The sequence below is a fragment of the Candoia aspera genome, chromosome 7, assembly GCF_035149785.1.
Source record: "Candoia aspera isolate rCanAsp1 chromosome 7, rCanAsp1.hap2, whole genome shotgun sequence".
Classification (NCBI taxonomy): Eukaryota; Metazoa; Chordata; class Lepidosauria; order Squamata; family Boidae; genus Candoia; species Candoia aspera.
In genome coordinates this window covers 45,476,690-45,490,959 of record NC_086159.1, presented here as the reverse complement: position 1 = coordinate 45,490,959, position 14,270 = coordinate 45,476,690, and the positions used below count along the sequence as shown (strand labels likewise).

At 37.2% G+C, this 14,270-nt stretch overlaps 1 protein-coding gene across 3 annotated transcripts in view; it reads right to left on the bottom strand.

Annotated features, from left to right (window-relative positions):
• Positions 1–2,948: 2,948 nt before the first annotated feature.
• ZFC3H1 (zinc finger C3H1-type containing) overlaps positions 2,949–14,270 on the bottom strand; it is a 47,140-nt gene continuing 35,818 nt past the window's right edge. For 2 of the 3 annotated variants that reach the window (XM_063309117.1, XM_063309118.1), the window contains exons 26-35: positions 12,946–13,144; positions 12,314–12,408; positions 11,268–11,378; positions 9,914–10,018; positions 9,418–9,583; positions 8,041–8,141; positions 5,819–5,920; positions 5,184–5,223; positions 4,042–4,104; positions 2,949–3,916 (exon numbers count right to left, since the gene is read on the bottom strand). In XM_063309117.1, coding sequence (XP_063165187.1) covers positions 3,779–3,916; positions 4,042–4,104; positions 5,184–5,223; positions 5,819–5,920; positions 8,041–8,141; positions 9,418–9,583; positions 9,914–10,018; positions 11,268–11,378; positions 12,314–12,408; positions 12,946–13,144 — 1,120 coding nt within the window. In that variant the 3' untranslated portion in view covers positions 2,949–3,778. The remainder of the gene's footprint in view (positions 3,917–4,041; positions 4,105–5,183; positions 5,224–5,818; positions 5,921–8,040; positions 8,142–9,417; positions 9,584–9,913; positions 10,019–11,267; positions 11,379–12,313; positions 12,409–12,945; positions 13,145–14,270) is intronic. The other variant, XM_063309119.1, reaches the window with a different exon arrangement.

Genomic DNA, 14,270 nt, shown 5'->3' with positions numbered 1-14,270 from the left:
ACTTTTTAGAGAGCCCACCTTTCTAGAATGCTAGGAAAGGCCTACAAGTTGTGCTAAAAATTCAATTTCATTAATTAAAATTAATACTAACTTATTTACAACTGTATTAGCAAATGGATTGCATTTTTTTATAGCTGTTCAGCCTGATTAGCAGTTTTGTTAAAAAATGAGTGGATGAATGAAATGGCTTTGAACAGGTCATATTTGAGGGACCACCACTCTCCAGTTACATCTACCATCCTACCAGGTCTGGCAGGGTGTGTTATGGGTCCTGTCTGCTAAGGAGTTCCATCTGGCAGGACTCAGGAGGTGTGCCTTCTCTGCCTGGCACCTGCCCTGCGGAACATCATCCTGAGGTGAGATCGGCCCCAACACTGATTTTCCAGAAATCCTGTAATACAAGGTTTTGTCAGCAGGCTTGGGAATCCCATGGAAGTGGGGACCCCATGAAATGGCTATATTGTATGTGAGAGCTTGCAGTCTCCCATGGTTTTAATTATGTTTTCATGGTTTTGTTTTATTGTACACCACCCAAGTCACATTTGTGAGATGGGCAGCTATATAAATTTGACAAATAGTAATAATCAGCAGCAGGATCCTCACATTTAGGAAAAAAAAAAACAATTTATAGGATTTCACCATTTACTCTTTTAAAAATTGCTATTTTATATACCCCAAAATTGCAAGCGTGTACTGGTGGCATTATCATCATCTCTCCACCTTCAAAAGGGATCTTCCTTTGTTCTCTCTTCCATCCAACCTGTGCTTGAAGTTAATGCTTATTCCCCCTCCCCACCATACATACCTTTTTGGGTGATGGAAGTAGTCAAAGCATATGGACTCTTGACAGCTCTAGTTAAAAAATCTGCTAGGTTTCATGCAGATTTTTATTCTTTTCTTCTATTTTAGTTAAGGGAAAAGGATACTTGAAAAAGTTAAATAGTTGGGATTTAAAATATCAAGAATTATTCCTATGGGGGAAAAAACAATCTGGGCACTCTTCTGCAACGAATTTGTTTTGGAAACATAAAGCATTTAAAGTTGAGCTTGTGTGGGTAAAGTTGGTAATCAACCATTTCAATTATAGTATTTTGTGAGAAGACTATTCAGACAGTCTGGCTTCATTGGGTATACATACAAAAAAGAAGTTGAAGGTTTTATAGGGTAGGCTTAATTGCCTACAGAAAATGGCAATGACAATTCTCTGTATTGATTAGCACTTACTGGTACATTCACAGTTCTGGCAAATGCCAATTCCATTCTGTACATAATCCTAATTGGTGGTATAGTTTGGATAAAGTCAGTTTAATTGAAAAACATTTACTGAATGTTTTAATTAATAGAAAAACAGAAAAGGCTATACTTTTCTGGCTATAGACCATCAGTCTATGAAACACAACTTCATAGTCCTCTTTTCTACTTATGACTGCATGCAGAGTGTCATCAGTACATTGTGTACATCCCCTAATTAGTGGGATGTAGGCAAGAGTATATTGGGTTGCAAGGTAGTCTCTAGATTAGAAATTCTATTTGTATTGAACTGAATAGCATGAGCACACTTCTATAAAACTAGACTTTGGTTGCATTTGTGATATACTGGCCCAAATGAGCCTTACTGTTCGCAGGGAATGATGCATACAGCATGGGCATAACTACAGTTGATAACCTAATGTGCTCTTTATCTTATTGAAGATGTTATGTGAATGCCTTGATTGACCAAGGCAACAGATGTCATATCTGCAGGACCATCTGGTGACAACCATAGCATATAAGAATAGTACACAGTAAAAAGCATAAACAAAATTAGAGATACACCGTGTGTACCTGTAAGATACATTATTATATTATTGAATGAAGATGGTCTGATTCTAAGAGAGAAGTTGAAGAGTAGTTAGCAAAAGTATCATGTTACACTCTCCAGTGATGATGAACTAGGAATGGCTCTGGGACCAAAAAAATGCAATATCCAGAATGAACATGTATGGCAAAAATTTACTTAAGATGAAAAATTGATAAATGTTGAGATGTGCAAATTCTGGCAGGAAAGTCATAGTATGTAATCTGTAGAATGAATGTTGAAAGCAACAAAAGACTGTGTATTAGAGCGTTCTTCTGCTTACTTTGTTACATGGAAGTGGGAGTTGGGCACGTCAGGAGAAACATAAAGGCAGGTTGAATGCTGTGGGAAAGGGCCATTTAAGAAGTATGTCTAGTAAAATGAAGAGAGATGGGGTCAAGAATGCTGAATGAATTTGGACCAAATATGAAAATGTGATTGGTACAAAAGAAGTACATGGAGGTGTTCTCATCATTGAATAAATGAGACTTGATCTGCAAAACAAGTATATGAAGGAAGAGTGAGTGGACTGAGAAGACCAAGCAACTGTTTGCTGGATGGAATTCAGCAAACAGAAGAGCCTCAAAAAGAGCTGAGGAGCTTAAAATGTATGAATTAGTGTGCATAGTGGAAGCAAGATAGAAATGTGATAGAAATGTGAATAGAAAAAGAAAAAGATAGAAATGTGCGGAATGGTATTGAATACAGCTAATGTAAACTAAATCTAGCTATATTTTCTTTTCCTTCCTTCAAATTCTTTTGCTATCTCCATGACACTGACTGATTACCCAGAAAAGGAATAGCCAATGTGTTTCTATGTATGCTAATCATGAATGACACTAAAGATCAGTTGAAACCTGTGCAAGACAACTTAGTGTGGTTCCATGATGCAAGCATTTTGATTGTCTCTTATGAGGTACTTTCTCCAGTATTAAGTTTTGAGTCTGCATGAAAACAAAAGAGTTAACACTGGGCAAGTGTCTAGTAGCTTGAGGTTATTATTCATGGTTTTGTGCTCTTAAAAGGCTGTAAGCTATCTGAACAGTGTGCTGTTTAAGAAAATAAACGTACAGTAAACTGTACTATCTGATAAAAGACAACAAAGACAACAGATTTTTAAAAACGTATATTCAAAATATCTTTGTATAAACAGTGGCAATACTACAGTGTAGTATCTTAATACAAATCAGTTCAATATTATTAACTGTTAAACTTTTATTATAAATTAAAATTTCTTTACAAAAATTGCACATAATAGATTGACCACTCTTGAGGTTCTGATGCACTGGCATTTGTAATAGTAACTGTACTCTTCAAGTTTTAGTCTCTGCCACAAGTCCAAAATGCAGAAAGGGCATTAAGCCACCCTCACAGCCTTCAAGTACAAATATCATACTTGTGGCCATGGCAGGTACTTTGCTTAAGAGCGGTTGCTTTTGTTTAAATCCTGCAATCAAAACAAATCTCTGAAACAAAAAAAAAGGGAGACTGGGAAGCAGGGAAAGGGAAATAAAAAGGAAAACAAAACAGACTGGTTGTTTTTCATGTAAACAGGGCCCGCATTATTAACCCCCAATACAGATCTCTCAGGCATCAGTGTGAGTGTCAAGTGAAATCAGTAATAGCACAAAAGAAAATGAAAAAGAGAAAGTTTTTTAAAAAATTAATACATTTTACGTCTGTCATTGGGATGAGCTATACTTACGTACATGATGTTATGAGAGTCTGGCAGGGCCCAGAAGCAGGCCATAGAGGGCATCATTTATCCAAGGAGGCGCCATGTTAATTGTTTCCAGGTTCAAGGAAAGCAAGCCAAAGAGACTTGAGCTGCTCAGCACGGCTCATCTGCTTTACACAAGCCTAAAGCCAGAGATCAGCCTGGAGAATCATTCAAAATGATTTTGGCATTTGAGAGGACTTAGTACTGACTGCACCCAGCGTTCAATGATTCGTGCTTTCTGTTCTGTAAGTGTTTAAATTTAAAAGCTCATCTAGGCTGACTCCAACCTCTTGGCACTTGGAAACTAGTTTTCTCAGGTTATCAGTTTTACCTCCTTCTGATGCTTCAAATAGGAGCTGCTGTAAGAGATGGGGAAGCAGACATGAGATTTAGCCAGAGCTTGAATATCACCACATCAATGGACATGGGATATGCAGAAAATTGAAATGAAACCTTAAACTGAAACATAAGGAGAAAACATTACATCTTTCCACAGGGTTGCACAAAGAGGTAACTTCTGAAAGGCTCTCTGATATAAGTGATGGACCTGTAAAGGAGAGACAAAAACCAATTCAATGTTATTACTCAATAAATATTTTTTTCATTTATCTTTACATCAAAATGTTTTAATCAGTTTATCACACTAACCCTCATGTGTACAACTACTAATATTCTTGTTTTTAAAAAACATGGTGTTAAATCTGGCATGTTTGAATTAATACAAAAACATGATTTTCCTTCTTAGAATGTAACTTCATTTTGTCTTGCTTTAAAACAAAACTTTTCTTTGTGCACCAAGTCTTTTATAGCTGTTTATCTGGCAATAAATCTCACTAAGCAAATATAGGTAGACTTGTATTGTAAATGAGATGACATAAGCCCCAAGTGAACTGAATGTAAGAAAATTCAATTAGCATGTGAAAGGACTTTGGGATGGTACAGACGGTTACTAAAGTGCTGCAAATAAGTTACTGTATGTCACTGCATCTGAGAGAAGAGACTCAACCACATGCCTTTTCCCTTCTCAAATGAACATAACGGATTGTTTGCAAATAACAAATAAACTGTTGGAATATATTTTAGTTACACGCATGCACACCCAGCACATCTTCTCCTCCTTCACTCTCTTCTTTCAAACAAGTAAACAAACCAGGAAGAGGATAGCTTCACCTAATGTCTGCATTGTGGACTGTGGGACAATGACTATGTAATTAGTAAGTGTGATTAATGTAATTAATCATAATTAATAAAACATATTGTGATTGGCCTAGGGGCCTTGACTTTTGGTACACCCTATATATTAAGTTTGGACATCAGATTAAACTATTTCACTTCTTGATTTATATACCTACTAATATGAAAGGAAGAGTGAACTAGTTCACTTCATATTTTTGGAAACCAGAATTCATAGCTTGTTATGCAAAATTTAGCCAGTAGCACAATCTCTGAATACTGAAAAGCAGAAACATAGATTTCCTCTACAAAATAAATACCATTGCTTTTATTCCTAAAAGTGTTGCTGCTGCTTCTTTTTTAATAGAATTTAAACAAGAGATGAGACAAATTAAGAACCTTTGGAACAATTATTTCCAAATCATTTCTATTTAGTAAATTTTCCTTACATACCTCTCTTTGTCCCTTTAAAAAGCATTCAGCAGCAATGGCTCTGAAGGGAAGAAATAAAAATGATTTATTTTTATTGAATACTGAATATCTTTAAGGGAAGAACACTGGATATGGAATGAAACTAAAAAAGTCCTGGAAAGTAACAGACTAACTCCCAATGATGATAATCTATAGTGAAGAGACAAAAAAGATCCATTTTATAAACAATCTTACATGAGCAAGACATTTCAGTTGTTCCCATTATGTACAAACACTGCAGACAATGATCAGTTCATCATCACTGGATAGTGCTATTATGATATATAAAGGGGAGGGTAGAAAGGAGGAGGAAACAGAAGTCAATAATTTGAATAGTACAACACTCCAAAGTAGCAACAAGGAAATATATCAATTTTTTTCCTTACTTATATACACAAAGTATACTTACTTCTGAAATATTTTTGTATGGGGAAGCAAAGGTCCTCACTTTAATATCGTGTATATTTCTAAATCAAAGACTGTGGTTTGGACTGTAATGAAAAACCTTCCTAGTACAAACTAATTTGAAGGCTATTTCAGTTTTATGAAGCAAACCTTTTTAAACAACAAAAACAACAACAGTATCTATCTTAACAGGTGTATGACTGTTGAATTACATTTTCCAGATGGCCAGGCATGTTGGCATATTATATGTAAACATCTTGGCTTGCAGTTTCAGAATTTGAACATTGCTCTCTTCCCAATACTGTTGAAGCAACCTGCAATTACAAAGAAGCATACAAGGATGTAGTAATAGCTCAATCAACATGCTCAATAATATACAACGTTTTTTAAATCTCCAGAAAGGAAAAAAAGCAATGCAAATACAAGTTGAGGGTTCAGACTTGACATGTACTAGGTGATTGAACCCAACCTTCTGCTCAGTGCAGAAATCCTAAGAGATTATTGTCCAGCCTCTGCTTAAACACATCCAGTGAAGGGGAGTTCAATGACTCCTTTGTGGTCCACAGGCAAAACGCTGTTACTGTTTGACATTGTCAGTGTAACTAAACTAAAACAGTCAGGCTAAATTACTTCAGTAGGCATGTTACCAAAACACATATTTATAAACTTTTTATCTCTTTTAATTCTTTTCAAGCAATGGAAAGAAATTACGTTAAGAGGATTGAGACTCTGCTAGTAGAATAAACTCTGAAAACTGAACAGAAAATTTGGTGTGGAAGTAGAAGTCATGAAATGAAAAGATTGAGATTTGAAAAAAGGCCAGATCGGGCCAGGGAGGGCAGATGATTACCTAGAAATTCTCCCAATGCATCCCTGTGGGCAACTGGTTTTAGTATCAGAAATTTCAGCATAATAAATGAACATTTCCCATGAAGAGATCAGAATGTTGTTAACTAATACTCTGTCACAACAGGTAGATCCACTCAAAAGACTGAAATCCAGTAAGTATTAAACTCTGGTGTTATGCTAATGAAGACATCTGCTTGAGCCATCTGGCTTGCATTGTATGGCATTTGCTTGTTTGGTGACTGAACAGTTGTATGATCTTTTAAAATGAAATTAAGTTCCACCAAAGTGCTCCTCTAGGTTGTGCAGTAAGTCAGGGAAAACACATTAACATAACCATTTGCTCTAGCTTATTCACATAGTGCTAAACTATGACTCCGCCCAATATTTTCTTATGGCCTTGCTGGATAGTATTTATAGTTTAGGTAAAGGTAAAGCTTCCTTGACATTAAGTCTAGTCATGTCCGACTCTAGGGGGTGGTGCTCATCTCCGTTTCAAAGCCAAAGAGCCAGCATTTGTCCGTAGACACTTCCGTGGTCATGTGGCCGGCATGACTAAATGGAACACCGTTACCTGCCCGCCGAAGCGGTACCTATTAATCTACTCACATTTGCATGTTTTCCAACTGCTAGGTTGGCAGGAGCTGGGACTAGCAACGGGAGCTCACCCCGTCACGCGGATTTGAGCCACCAACCTTTCGATCAGCAAGCTCAGCGGTTTAACCCGCAGCGCCCCTACATTTATAGTTTAAGAACCAGATTTATGTTTAGAGAACTAGGATGCTAAGAGAAACACTTTCACCCTTCAACAAACCTTCTAAGCTGCAACTCTATACATACCTATGTAGGACAATGCACAGGCTTGTCCTAAATGAGGAAGAAATGACAAACTCACATATAAACAGAAGTATATTAGCATAATAATGTATATTGTAATATATTTTATTTCTTGGGAACAAAATATATTTTTTCTTTTCGAGAAATCCAGCTCAGTTTTCTAGCTATTGATAAATCCCCAACCATATCCGAGAACATGGATAAGAAAGCAAAGTGAAAGCAACAAATTAATGTATTTTCTTTGCTTTGGACTACTTACTATCAGATTGAATCTGAGACATTACAGTTTATGCTTCAAATTTAGCTTACAAAATAGGAAATTAACCATGTAGGGAAAACATGCAGGACAGGTCTTCTGGAACTCTTTTCAACCATTTTACTAGATCAGCCATATGTCTGTCTGTCTGTATTACACTGGGAACATGGCTCAGGTTACTGGACTGGATGACTGGGAAGGAGGGAGGCTTAGAATGGAACAGTCACCAACATTTTAAATGGCTTCCCAACTGCTTCTCCCACAGGACTGCACTGATTTTTTTCATAGCCCCCAGCCTGATCGAGCCCATTTTAGAACTCAATTTTTCTTTTGCCAGCTTCATCTCCTATACCAAATTCGGTCTTGTTCAGTTTTCAGAGAGTTACCATGCATACAGCTCATTTACCTAATTTGTTTCCAACATCCCACTTGATTTGAAAGAATAAAAAGAAGCATACACATAAACTTTTAGATACTTCCAACAACATTTCTTACTTGAATGCAAGTCCAGGATTCGAAGGCATGGTAGAACAAAACCGTTCCAAAGCTTTGGAATGCTGAGTCTTTGGAATACAACTCAGATAAAAGGAAATTACCTGAAAGGTTGATTTTGAAAACGTTAGAAGCTTCCTTTTATTTATTTATCTATCTATCAATCACTGTCCTCTAGTGTAATGAATGAGAGAATGGCATGCACACTTTTGAATTCAGAGTTAAGAGGACTGACTAGTATCTATCAAAATACGATTAGTTCGGGAAATTCCATCATGTATCACTGTTACCTGGCTGTTTCACAAGAAGGAGAAGCATACCATTTAGTTTCAGACTCGCATGCGTATGCCACTCTATCAGGGGTTGGGGCCCAATCAGCAAGAAAATCAGAAGTGGCATCACTGGAAGGTGTATGTCACTGGAAGGACAGGGGATGATTCCTTTGAACCTTGTCTTTCATGCAGATTTTAAAGGCAAGACCCCTACAGCTGCTGGCTCTTGATAATGGAGCGGTAGGCCAAAATGAAGTTTGCGCCATTTGATGGTGGTCTGGTTGAGCTCTGAAGCAGAACGGATGTCTTTGCTATTGGCTTCAGGCTCAAGGACCCAGATGGCACTAACATGTTTCTGGGCACAGTCTGAAGAGATGAGGTGTGGTGATATGGGCAATCTAAAACCTGACCACACAAAAGCATTTTCAATCTTGAGGAGCAATTGCATCCAGCCTGCTTTGTAAAGTCCTTTCCTTTCCTCCAAGCAGATTAGAAGCAAGGAATTTCCCTCCATAGTCAGTAGCTTACTACCTATCTGGTGCACCTACTAAATGATGCCGTCAGGATCATGGGTACATGGCAAGCAGTGAAGAGAAATAAAGGGGAAGAGAAAATAAAAACATAAAGCAGAAAGCAGAAAAATAATAACTAGGAGAAAGTAGAAAGAACGAAATAAAAGAACAAAAAGGAGAATAAAAAGCCTAAGCTAATGTCCAAGCACATCTCAGATGTACTATTGCAGCAGTAACTGAAAAGGAAATAAGGTAGATGGGCACAAATCCTGCTAAAAGGCAAACCTTCCTAATTAATATCTCAGTATAAGGAGATTCTGAATCCCATTAATTTGAATCACAGACATCACAATGAAGAACCAGCCATAGATAACTCTCCCAATCCAAGTAACCCGACACTATCATGAGATCATTAAATTTCACGTATCTTCCGCCATTCCACCTGAAAGTGTTGATTCCAACATCAAATTTCTCTTGCCCTCTTCCCAAGCCCCTGTGGGTTCCTATAACCTTTTGACTAATGAAAGATCTCAAAACCTTGCTTGTAACGTTACTTGTATTAGGTTTGTCTTACTGTGGATTTTGAAATATTGTACCTTGTTATGAAATTCATAGTTGGTCCAGTACTCAGCAGTGCTAAATGGAATAGCGTAACGTGTGGGGACTGTAACAAGACATCTGTTCACAAGGTCAGTAAAAAGCTTGAATTCTTGAACTTGATTGTTGGATTTGACAACTTTGCCATTGATGAAAATAAGATAACTGGAAAACACAAGTAAAACTCATCTTTGAATACTTCTGAAATACACTATTTTATTAAAGGCATTTAGAGCATGTTTTTTTTCATCAGTCTTGGGAATCCTGGGGAAAGGTGGTTATATGAGATCAAGTGATGGTTGTTCTCCCGTGTTCTTAGGTTTTGTATGTTTGTTTTATTTATGTTTGACTGTTTTTAGATTGTAATGGAGTTTTTAACTGTCATGTTATCTGCCACCCAGAGTCACATTTTTGTGAGACAGGTGGCTATCTACATTAGATAGACAGACAGACAGACAGACAGATGTCAAGTAATGTCTCATCATTTATACTTACTCCATCCAGATCTGCTGAACTATTTCCTCTTGCATGACTGCTCCCAATGCTGCCTCAAATGCATCTGTTGCTTCTACAGAACTTCCATGAAGAGACTGGTATAAACTAATTAAACAAAATTGTAACAAAACACATACTCCTTTTGTTAAAAGGAAATAATGGAGGAACTTGACATTTAGAACCAAAAATTGTCACCAGGTCAAAATACACTTTGGTTTGCATACAACACTACACTACGGTTGAGCTCATGTACACACATTTGTAAAGAACTCAAGCAAAGTTTTGAGCTCATTTTCTTCCCCTCCCAAAACACTGCACAGCCAGAACAAAGATTTCATTTGCCTTTATTTCATTGTGTACTAGTACCTTTCATATTTATATAAAATATCCTGTTTTAACACAATCTGAACTTCCAAACAAGATTTTAGGCACTGATTAGAATTTTGAAATGATAAAAAAGGATCAATGGAAAATCAAACTTGTTGATTCCTTCTCTTAGCTATGTTGGAGATAATGGCAAAAGAATAGTAAACTCATTCTTTTATGTATAAACCAAACCTGTATTTTAATTTTTAACATTCAGCAGCCATTAATAGAAAAGCATACCAGTCTTAAAGGGAAATGTTTAAATTCAATACAAAGAGGCACATTTTATATTTTGTTAATAGTTTCAAAATAAATGCTGCTATCAAAATAAAAATGTTGTACTCAATAGGGGAACAGGCCCCAATGGAGATACTCAGGTGGAAAAAAGGCTATACATCAGCAAGTATTCCCAAACTCCAATTTTCAGTACATACAAAAATGTCCTTTCTTCTCTTTTGATTATACTGAAATGAAAACAACCTTCATGTGACCAGGACAGAGTTTTTACTTTTAAATGTGGTGTAGGAGGTAGAGTGGGGCTTTAATCATGTGGTCATACCCATCATCTTGACTTTTGATCCCTCCTACAGACAACCTTGATGTGGAAGATTGTGAACCCTGTTCTGTTTTAATACCCAAAAGAAATTCTTGAACTCAGATTTCTTTATTATAAAGGTATGTATTCCTTCTTTTCACTAGGTAGACTTTAGGGTTCTAGGAAAAAAACAGATCCACTGTTCCAAATTTTTCCCATCCTTTCTTCATAACACTAACCTGCAAACTGAACTGCAGAAGGGCACTGCACAAAAGTGTGGTACAAAGAACTACTAGTATCTTTTCATACTACAGCTAGAAAGCTGCAGGCGTGATGAATTTGCCAAGAACAGATAAGCTGCCCCTTCAAGAACTGATTTAGTATAAGGCTTCCTATGTAAACTGATACTAAATTAACATTCTAGGATTAAAACAAACAAACAAACAATCTCACCAGTATATCTGCCACAGGTAAGGAATTTGCTGGTTTAAAACATCTTCCATAAAACTTCCCTTATACAAGGGTGGTGTAAATTCAATTGGCATTGGGAAATTCAAAAAATATCTAAAACAAAGAATCTGTTTTCAGTGTGAAAATGTTTACTATACAGAATATTATGCAATAGAAACTTTATAAAAATGTAGCAAAAATCGAAGTGGAAATGCTACTATGTAAGTAGGAATCAAAACAGATTCTGCAACAAACACACGACTGTCAATTATGGCAGATGCAAAATTTTCCCACCCATACTACTAGCACAAGAGTGTATTTCAAAGTTGCATACAGTTTTAATTAATAGGAGGAGTACTCATACATTGGCAAAAGGCTATACAACACCGGAAGAGGTCGCAGCTGCTGGAAGTTATTTCAAGAGTAAAGAGGTGGTAGAAATTCATTTCAACATTTGAATCATTATTTTCTTCAGTTCAACCTCATCTAATTAACTTGGTTAGCTTAACCAGGGCTTTCAAAATTACAGTTAAAGAGTATTTCTAAAATCTGAGAAAAAGAACTTCAACACTGCTTTTAGTAACAATGGGTTGAATTCAAAGCAACAAAAACAGAAAGAATACCAGAAGTGGCTATGTTCCACTAAAAGTTGAGTGATCTGTTAGTGGAGAAACTTGTCTAAGTTAGACATAGTGTAATGGATTATACTAATGCATGAACAGTGATCTGTGTGCAGAAATAAAATACTGAATGTGATATTAGCACAAGTATGAAGATGAAATTTATATTAGTAATAAAACTGTTGTCTAGAGGAATGAGAACCTAAATATTTAGTTTGTGCTTCATATATTTAGGTTGTTAAACCTTTGAAATCCTTTCGTTAAATAGCAGACAAATGAAAATAACTTAATTTTTCTAAAAATACGCTGAGCAGACTGGAACCTGACAATGCATGACTAGAATTGCTACAAATATGTGTATGCTACAATTTCTAGGTCAAAAAGGAAGGTAATACAATGTTGAATAAAACACTGATTAGCCAGGCTTACCGTAATAAATCTACAGGATTATTTTCTTGATGTACATATTCAAAAAATGCAGCAACAAAAGCTTGCAACAGTGCAGGAATACTATCTGATCTATTCTGTCATAAAAGAGTTAAAATTTGTATTAGCCTACATTATAGAACATCCAGTACAACTCAGCATTATGTGAAAAAATATTTTAATGGCTTCTTGAAACTAAATCAATTAAATGAACTGTCATATGGGAATATTAAAAGTACTACTTTAGCAATCATATAAAAGCAGAAAAAGAGGACAGCTGAACAGTCAAAGTGGTTGCTCAGAAACAACAACCCAAGACAAATAAACCTTTTGTGATTTATATATAAAAGAACAATAGAAAAGATCCTTTCACGTATAAAAGGAATGAGAAATTCATCTGGAATGTTAAACCTTCTTTGCCACCAAGTTCTACATCACCCACCCAATAACGCAAAAGGTTCAGATTCATATCTCAATCTTGTAACATCTATAAGCAACAAATCTGGGCAAAAGACATTTGTACTCTGAGTTCTAAAGCTATTTCTACTATATCTCACAATAAACTTTCCATTTTGCACTGGAGAAACTCTTGACTGTAATAAGTAATAAACCAAATATGAAACAAGTTGTTTTACCTGCATCATGAAGAATTTGCACATAAAGTAGAAAACCTGGGCATTCTGAGGATTTTTCTCAAATGCTGATAGCCATACATCACAAGCTCTTTCAATCTCTCCTGTTCTCAAGTACAAATCAACTAGAGTCTTCAAAAGGTGACAGTCAAAAGGATTTAATTTCAGAAGTGATTTACACAGCTCAATAGCAGCTTCCCACCTTGAATGTAAACAGTGAAATTTTTCATGAACATCTTCATGGGTAGATCCTTCCTAAGTTTGTTTCTCTGGCTGTTGAAGGCTCCTTTCTCTATTATCTGATCATTCCCTAGGCGGCATCTCTTCCCCCCATCTTCCAAGGTCACCCTCACATTCCATCACAATTATAATCTCTGGCCCTGGTGAATTAAGTGATGTTGTTGATGTCTTATTCTACTGCCTGGAGGCTGTAGGGGTCTGAATGGGGAACAACAGACTTCAACTGAACCCTGGCAAAGCTGAGAGGCTGGGTTTTGGGGCCTTCGGTTTCTGGGACTATGCCATCTTTGGTTCTGGATGGGATTGCACTGCCCCAAATAGACCCAGTGCACAACTGGGGGTTCTTCTAGACTTGCAACTCCTGCTTGAAGAGCAGCTGGCAATCATAGCTAGGACGGCCTTCGCACACCTTCGTGTTGTGCACCAGTTGCGCCTGTTCCTAGATCAGGAAGCTCTGCTCACCGTCACTCATGCCCTGGTCACCTCCCAGATGGACTATTGTAATATGCTCTACAGGGCTGCTCTTGATGAGTATCCATAAGCTTCAGCTAGGGCAGAATGAAGCAGCTCAGGCAGTTATGTATGCCCCTAAAACGATGTCCTAACTGCCAGGAAACACGCTGAGACAAGGAACTGGTCTCTAATGTTTTATTGCTTGTACATAACAGGAATCCTAACAAACTAAAGAAGCATGGGAAAAACCCAGCCATATAAACCCCAAAGGTTAAGGCGGTCCCGATCTGTGTCTCTTTGGCTACCTAATTCCTCAGTGCTACGCATGCGCTTAACAGTCTGGATGGGAGCCCTCTGCTCGCCATCCTTACTCATGACAAATGGTACATGTTACACCTCTGCTCCGCGAGCTGAATTGGCTGCCAGTTTGCTTCCGAGTCCAATTCAAAGTGCTGATTTTGACCTTTAAAGCCTTCATGGCATGGGGCTGGGTTATTTGAGGGACTGCCTCTCTCTGATTACATCTGCTTGCCCCATCAGATCCAGCAGAAAAGGTACGTTGCAGGTCCCATCTGCTAAACAACTATGTCTGGCAGGACCCAGGAGATGGGCCTTTTCTGCTGTGGCGCCCACCT